This window comes from Lolium rigidum, chromosome 1 (genome assembly GCF_022539505.1).
Source record: "Lolium rigidum isolate FL_2022 chromosome 1, APGP_CSIRO_Lrig_0.1, whole genome shotgun sequence".
Taxonomy (NCBI): Eukaryota; Viridiplantae; Streptophyta; class Magnoliopsida; order Poales; family Poaceae; genus Lolium; species Lolium rigidum.
In genome coordinates this window covers 50338040-50346731 of record NC_061508.1, presented here as the reverse complement: position 1 = coordinate 50346731, position 8692 = coordinate 50338040, and the positions used below count along the sequence as shown (strand labels likewise).

The window sequence follows — 8692 nt, the reverse complement described above, 5'->3', positions numbered from 1 at the left end:
GAAGCATACAGAACCACCCGCACCAGGAGTATCAAGTTCCTGAAGATTCAGTGGAGCAATCACACTTAAGAAGAAGCTACCTGGGAGCGAGAAGAAGACATGAAGAAGGAATACCCAGATCTCTTTAGTACCTAGTTTTTCTTTAAGATCTCGGGACGAGATCTTTTGTAAGGGGGAAGGGTTTGTAACATCCCAAAAATTCAATAAAGAGACAAAGAGAGAGATTCCAAAACCCAAAATTTAGAACCAACAAAAACTTTTCACAACACAAGTGCTATGCATATTTTCATCTTGGATTATTGTGTTAAGTGAGTAATTGCCATGAGGTTTGCTTGTGAGTGAACCATGATGGTAAAACCCTAACATATGATCACTTGATCAACCAAATAGAAAGAAAAATAAAAGAACAAAAGAAATGGAAAAATAGAATCACACACTCACATATGAATTTGGCCAAATTTGCAAATAAGTGATCTAGGCCATAATGTCTTGCACCATTAGTTGTAAATGGGTACTAAACACATAATATCACTTTTAGAATCAAAGAAACCCAAATCAAATCAAATTTGAATGAAATATGAGCTCACATGCACTAATGGTCACTTTTGACATTTATAACCTGATGCCTACTTTGAGCCCTGTTATTTCAAAAATTCTAAACTAAATTTTGTCAAACCTTTGCACCTCATCCAAGCCATGCACTGCCAAGCAACCCCATACAAATTCCTTCTGGATTCAAAGATTTCATCAAGCAAAGTTGGAACCAGATTTGAAAATAAAGATCATGTGCATTTTGGATTTTTGCCAAACCATGCAAATTTGACCACCACCACCACCATTCTACTGCAAATAATATATGATTGCAACCCACCAAAATTCATTCAAAAATTCGAAAATTTTGTTCTTGCGGGCATTTCATCAAACACCTGGTGAGCATCACCCTGCCAACTCCACACATCAAACAAACCAAGTGGGTATTGGCCTCCACCATCCAACCTAGGTCATCCTCTGTACTCCCCTTGACCCTCTACACCTTGCCAAGCAGAGAAGACAAGAAGTGGTACACTAAATCCTCATCATTTGACCAAGATCATCCATGTCGTGGCATGGCATGGACATGGACATGCTCTCTCTCTCTCTAGCCTTTTCCAACACGCCCAACCTTGTCATTCATGTGCACCACACTCTCCTGAGTCTACTGGACGCAAGGATCGTGCCAATGGTGCACCACGTGCACCAGAAACGTGAAGCCCAGACGTGCCCAGGCGTGCACGCGCGCGCCAGAGCGTGCACGGCGAGCGCCACAGACACGCCCGCAGCGCCGCCAGCAGCACCGTCAGCTCCGTTGCCCCCCGCCTTCACCCACTGCGCCAAACGCATCACGACGCCACGGTGAGCCGCCCAGACACCGCCATTGGTCCGCGGGAACGCCGTAGCCGACGCCCATGTCGCCGACGTCCGCCACGGTACTGGCCGCTCCCGTCACGCGCCAGAGCTCGTCTCTCCCTCTTTTTCAACACCGTCAAGCGCTGCGTCACCGCCAGGACGTCGCCTGCACGCCTGCGTCATCGCCAGTCCATCACCGCCGCTGTAGCACCGTCGTCCGACGACGACATCATCCGAGCGCCCGGCCACCTCTCGCTGCTATAAAGGGGCGCCCTCTTCTCAAATTGAGCACACCATTCGCTTCTTCTCCTCACACCACCCCTCCTCGACCTCTCCATTCACTCGATTAGCCACCCCGCTGCCCCAATTGCAAGCTCGTCGCCGCCGCCAGTACACGGAGCTCGCCGGCGAAGGAGGCCACCCCTGGAGACGAAACCGCTACGATGCCGCTTCCTCTACCTCGCCAACGTCTTCTCCGCGCCTCACCGACCCTCGCCGCGCCGCCGGTGAGCCGCCGACCCCCTACTGCCACCGCCAGTGCAAGCCCTTCTCGCCGGAGACGACGACGTCTCTCGTTCGTCCGATCCCTCTCTGATCCAACGGCTCACCATCCACATACCGTTTCGGTGTTTTAAACACACCGACGTGTGGTTCCCACACCGTCGGGCCGGCCCGTTGCGTGGGCGCGCTACCGGGCCGGCCCACTTCCCTCTTCCCCCGTGCAGCCCGTTTATTTTCCCGCCTAAGCCCAATAATTCAAATTGGAATTTTCGAATTTCATTAATTACTCTCTGATGCTGTTTTCAAAATTGAATAGAATAAAATCCACTAAACCAAATTTGACAAATTTTATATATTTGGAAACCTTGTGAAAATATCTACAAAACTACACTGGTCCCAACCCTAGATTATTTGTAGCATAAATGTGACAAAATAAACAAGGCAGGGCCTTTTTCCACTTCAATTAATTATTAAAAATTAAATAAAAATGCTTTTAAGTTGAAACCAACTCTCAAAAATCATATTTCACCATATCTATCTAAATATGTAAAAATATTGCATAGTGGTTTGTATGATCTTGGCTTTGTTTAAAAGTTGGCCCTATGGCTATCTCTAGTGCATTTTAAATAAACTTATCATTTGTTAATATGTATGAGACCATCTCTCTCATTTAAATCTTGTCTCAACTAAGTTAATATGAGGTAGACACCATGGTCAATTTAAACCCATATTAAATTAGTTGATGATATTAAATCATTAATCGAGTTATTAAAAGGCATAAGGTGATGTACATCATTTAAATCATTTTCCCAAATAATACTTATGAAGAGGTTGACTTTGGTCAACCTAGGTCATATGATATTAATTGAGAAAATTAAATATTAATAAGATTCATTGAGAGGAAATTATTTTCTCTCAAGAAATAAATAGAAACATAAATTAATTTTTATAATGAGAGGAAATTATTTTTCTTAAGAATAAAGTTAAATCAACCCACCTAATAAGCATGTTGTTATGATAGCTTAGTAGGAGTGATTCATGTGTGTGCTTAGTTTAGTATTTAAGCTTTGTGTGGTGATGGTGTGTATTATACTCGTATTTAGACGCTAGTACCGAGGAGTACACCGAGGAGGAGGAGATCTACTTCCAGGGAGAGGAAGACCACTTTGATCAGTACACCACCCAAGGCAAGCTAATACCCTTGCAAAGTGCAAAGCTCTCCAAGAGCAAGGCACCCCACCATTTACTTTATGTTTACTAAACCTATCCCAGTTTTTATTACAAGCTTTTGCTTTCAAGTTTTATTGCTTTAATTTATCAAAGTACTTTTTGATTCATGATTCACTTGGTCTAGAGTAGAACAATATTATCAAAGTTAGTCTATGGCAATCAAGCTAAGTTAGCACCCCTCATGACTAGTGGCTAGTGCTAAATAACTAAAATTGACTACTCTAGATGGGAACATTGTGATATGAAATGACTTTGAAAGATTGAAGATGAATATGACTTGAATGAAATGAATGACTTGGTGACTTGGTTCAAAACTAATGGTTGGGTTTGGATGCGATACCTTTCCAATATACCAGCACTCCCACAATACCTGATTATGGGTAGGGTCTAACTAGAAGTTTATATGTCTTAGTATGGGTTCCCTCTAAACAAGCGTCATAGGGGTTATGCCGAGGCTGCCTCCGAGAAATGTGAAATGACGTGAATGAGGTGAATTGTCCGACCCAAGCCTCCGTGCGCTCCCCGGTTGACGGTTTGTTTTCACCGGGAGGCCAAGCTCATGGGGAGAGGTGCCTATACTAGGATGTGTAAGTGAAAGGTTAGAGTTGATGATCCGCGCATCGAGTTACGATTATTCGAGTTATCTCTCGACGGATGTAATCAAATGTTGTGGCACAAGTGTGCAACCCGTGCGCAGTGTAAAACTATTCGAATAGCCGTGTCCACGGTTACGGACAATTGGAAAGGCCATATTGTTCCGTCATTAGAAATTTATTTGAAAAGGATGGTTGAATTTTGAAGTGGTGACTTGAACTTGAAACACAACTGAGTTGTGGGAATGACACTAATGTTCCCACTTGAGCTAGTTATCGTATGCTTAGTCTTTATGAAATGCTTGTGAACTAAAACTCGGCTTTATGCAAATAAAACTAGAGCTTAGCACTCCCTTATTAAAATTGATCATAGTTACTTAGTATTAGTTTGCGAGTACTTTGAAGTACTCACGGCTGTGTCCCTGGCTATTCAAATGGCCAGAATATGAAGAGGAGCAGCAGTTTGAGGATGACAGTCAACAGGATGTCTACAACAACTAGGAGTCGCCTAACGCCAAGCGTTGGCATGTGGAACTAGATAGCCCACTTCTGTTACGCTTCCGCTACTATGTTGTTCGTTGATCAATAGATCAACTATTTGTGTAATATTGGATCATGTGATCCCCTTTTGTAAGACAATGACGGTTTGTAATGAATGATGACTTATGGTATCAACTGTTATGTCTCGCAACAATAATATTCCTGGGATTGCGATGAATGACATAATAGGCATCCAGACTTAAAAATCCGGGTGTTGACAAGAGAAAACTGAAGTGGGGAGACTTCCTCAAAGCTAATCGAGAGACTTGGCATGGTCGCTCCGCCATGGGTGGTGTCCAAGGCTATCGTGGTAGAAGAGGAAGTGACATGGATGGCCGTGGTATGTAGGACGTTGGAGGTCGTGGTAGTGATATAATGAACCCGTTTTTCCTGGTCGTGACCATGGATCTGAACCTCTTGCTAGTTGGCGATATAATGCTCTACCATTGTTGAAAAATTCAGAGTTGGATAAATTTTTTTGGGATACAGCTACTATCCCAATCAACACACTTGATGCGGTGATGGCCAAGAATCATAATACCGATCCAAGTGCGAAAGGAAGGTTGCCAATGAATTATGAGGTGTTGGATGAAGATGACATAGGCAAGAGAGGTGTTGGTCAAGGCGCACCGGCTGCAATGTTGATTGGATGGAACCGTACCGCCTCCTTAGATGTTCCTAAGGATTTGACTAAGAATGAGATGAAAAAGGGCTCGAAGAAGGTATGAGCCGACTCCACTTTACTAGGATCAACGGTTCCCGCAAGGAGACCATCTCGGTCAAAATGAAAATACTATCTCTTAACAGGTTTGAGGAATGACCCGACCGTTCGTGCACTTTCGGGTCTCCGAAGGCGATGTGGTCGCAATGTGATGTTCTTGTCAGAGACATACCTTGATGACTATCCAGCTGCGGTTTAAAAAGAAGAATGCAAATGGATGTGAAAATTGCTAATCCTAGTACTACTAGAAGTGGTGGTGTGAAACTACATTGGAAAGGGAGATTATGATTCAGCATAAATTTTTAGCTCCAAAATATATTGATGTAAGGGTAATTCAAACATTTGAGGGAAATCATTTGTTTGTGATTTATTAATTGAGAAGTTTCCTTCATCTGAATCAGTGAAGAGACTTAGTTTTTTTATAATAATTTATGATGTAGTATGTTTTGAGTTGCTCATGACCTTCCATCCAAGAGAATGAATAAAGTTTCGTTCTTTGCAACGGTATGAAAGTGTCTTGTATTTGAATAGCTTCATAACGATTCGTACTCTCTCCTTTTCAAAAGGTAAGGCGTCTACAAATTGCGTCGAAAGCCAACGTTTTTTAAATTTTGACTAAGTCTATACATAAAAATACAAACATTTACAGTATTGAATCAACATCAATAGATTCACCACAAAGTATATTTTCTTTATGTGTGTATTCAATATTATAAATGTAAATATTATTTTCTAAATATTTAGTCAAAGTTAGTAAGATTTACCTTTTAACTAATCTTTAGATGCCTTACATTTTAGGACGGAGGGACTGACTAATCCTTAGATGACCTATATTTTAGGACGGAGGGAGCACCATTTTAAGTTCATCTCGCAAAAGACTTGCAATTAACGCATTGGATTGACATTTTAGTACAACGTACTTGCAAGTGCCTAACTCATCAATATTCGATATGTCAAAGTTTGATGAGTTAGACTACAGTCTACAGATAACTATATATATTTGATCCATTCTGCTCCAAAACCAATCTGTACTAGTATTTCATCTCATCATAAGCAATGACTGTTTTGACCCAAATGCCGCTTCCACTTTTTTTCAGGGATCACGAAGACCTGCTACAGGAGGTAGGGAAGTCCCTTCTCCAAGCACTTGTGTACAGCCACGGCATCTGGATGTTCATTCTGCACTCTCGCAAACTTCAGTGTACAACGAACAAACAGAACGATTTGTGTCTAGCAAAGTAATTCAGTTTTACATGCAAAAGTTGTCCTATGACTTGTCTGAAGAAAGAAAAGTAAAATGATGATGAGTAACAGGGAAATTGTCTAAACACACGTCAATCATTCGCAGCCGACAACCAGGTGGCAAATGTTCTACAATCCTTAGGTGAGCATGGCAGGCATGCATGGTTTGACCCATTCTTCAAATGCCGCTATCACTTTTTTCTGATGGATCACGAAGACCTGCTACAGGTGGTAAGGAAGTACAGGCTCGTCCCTTCTCCAAACACTAGTGTACAGCCAAGCATCTGGATGTTCATACTGCACTCTGGCAAACTTCAATGTACAGTGAACAAACAGAACGATTTGTGTACAGCAAGTAATTCAGATTTACATGCAAAAAAGTGGTCATATGACTTGTCTCCAGAGAGAGAAGTAAAGTGATGATGAATAACAGGGAAATTGTCTAAACACACTGCCAATCATTCGCAGCCCACAACCAGATGTCAAATGTTGTTCTACAATCCTGAGGTGAGCATGCATGGTTTGATAGTCAAGGCAGGTGCTTTGATTAGTTCTACTGCTGCTGTTTCAAGGCCCCTTGGAACAGCTAATTAGCAAGCAATGGTTCTGAAAGAGAAATTCCTCCTTTCTCGCTCAGCAGAAAGGCAAATGTTGGTTTGCATGATAGAGATCCCAAATTGATTCAGAAAAACCAGAATGAACACAGATTCCCAATTGATTTAGGAAAACCAACATGCACACAGATTGCAAACTGATTAAGGAAAACAATCATGCACACACAGATTCCAAATTGATTCAGGAAAACCAACATGCACACAGATTGCAAATTGATAACGGAAAACAAACATGCACAAACAGATTGCAAACTGATTCTGTAAAACCAACATGCACACAGATTGCAAACTGATTAAGAAATAATCACCATGAACACACAGATGCATGCTAATTTTCATCCATTACTTAGTCCATCCGATATATAGATAGATCCGGCTGTGCCCTCACCACACCGAGACACACCAAAATATGTAACTTGAAACGAACACAAGACCAGCAGTTCTTCTGGAACCATCATCCAACAGCAAAGATCCCATCACACGGATCATCAGTCTTCTTCATACGAGCAACACAGGAAACGCGACTACTAGCGAATATAGATTAGGTATTACTTGCTGCAGAGTAAAGGAGGTAAAGGAACCACCGGAGTCAGATCTGACTGGTTGCAGCGCCTAGTACGACTTCTTGGGGCACTCGCGGGAGATGTGGCCCTCCTCGCCGCAGTTGTAGCACCCACGGCCACTGCCGCCGCCGCCACCACCGCCGTAGCCGCCCCCACCGCCGCCGCCCTGAGGACAGTCCCTGGAGATGTGGCCCTCCTCGCCGCACTTGTAGCACCCACGGCCACCACCGCCGCCGCCGTAGCCGCCGCCGCCTCCGTAGCCGCCACCACCACCTCCGTAGCCGCCGCCGCCGCCCTGAGGGCAGTCCCTGGAGATGTGGCCCTCCTCGCCGCACTTGTAGCAGCCACGGCCGCCGCCGCCTCCTCCGTAGCCGCCGCCGCCACCTCCGTAGCCACCACCGCCACCTCCGTACCCGCCGCCACCGCCTCCGTAGCGGTCGCCGCCGCCGTAGCCGCCGCCACCGTAGCCTCCGCCGCCGCGACCCCCGCGGTCACCTCCGTCGCTGGGGCGAGGGCCGCCGGGGAGGTTGGCCCCTCCTGGCGCGGTGACTTCGTCCGCCTTGGTGCGCCCGTCGTCGCCGTGCACGACCACGTACTCGACGGCCTCGCCGTCGTTGAGGCTGCGGTAGCCGTCGGCCTTGATGACGGACTGGTGCACGAAGAGGTCCTCGCCGCCGTCCTCCTGGGTGATGAAGCCGAAGCCCTTGGTGGAGTTGAACCACTTGACGGATCCCGTCTTCCTCTCCGACATCTTGCGCCGCCGCCGGAGAAACCCTAGCAGGAAAACCCTAGATCGGTGTGGAGGCGGAGGGAGGAAGTGGTAGGTGGTGCCGCAGACGGTGAGCTGTGTCTCTATATACCCTAGCTGGTAGGCCTGCTGGGCCGGGCCGGCCAGGATTTTGGATCATTTTATGATTATGGTATTTTTCAAAGCCCAAACAAAACAACACACTAAGAACTTACTCGAACTGGGCCTGGGGCAGCTTTGACCGTGTTTGGTTAGGTGGTTCCTTTTTCTGCATCATGGATCATAGTCCAGTGAGTGAATGATAAAAAAAAGGGTGTGCCCTATGTCTCAGTTGACTGAGATTTTCTTAAGTCTCAGTCAACTAAGAAAAGTGCAACTACAGTTCAAAGAAAAGTGCAACTCAGTTCAGTTGCACATTTCTGTCAGAAAAGTGCAATTGCACTTTTTTAACAGAAAAATGCAACTCAAAGCATATTTTTGTAAGTGACTTCGACTTAAGAAAATCTCGGTTGACTGAGACGTAGCAAAACCGTAAAAAAAAACTACCACAATTG

The 8692-nt window shown here is 44.7% G+C and overlaps 1 protein-coding gene across 1 annotated transcript; it reads right to left on the bottom strand.

The window, feature by feature from the left end:
* Window positions 1-7243: 7243 nt before the first annotated feature.
* Window positions 7244-8202, bottom strand: LOC124672758 (glycine-rich protein 2-like). The gene has a single exon (XM_047208935.1). It carries the CDS (start codon window positions 8139-8141, stop codon window positions 7440-7442), a length of 702 nt encoding a protein of 233 aa, XP_047064891.1. The 5' UTR covers window positions 8142-8202; the 3' UTR covers window positions 7244-7439.
* Window positions 8203-8692: the final 490 nt, after the last annotated feature.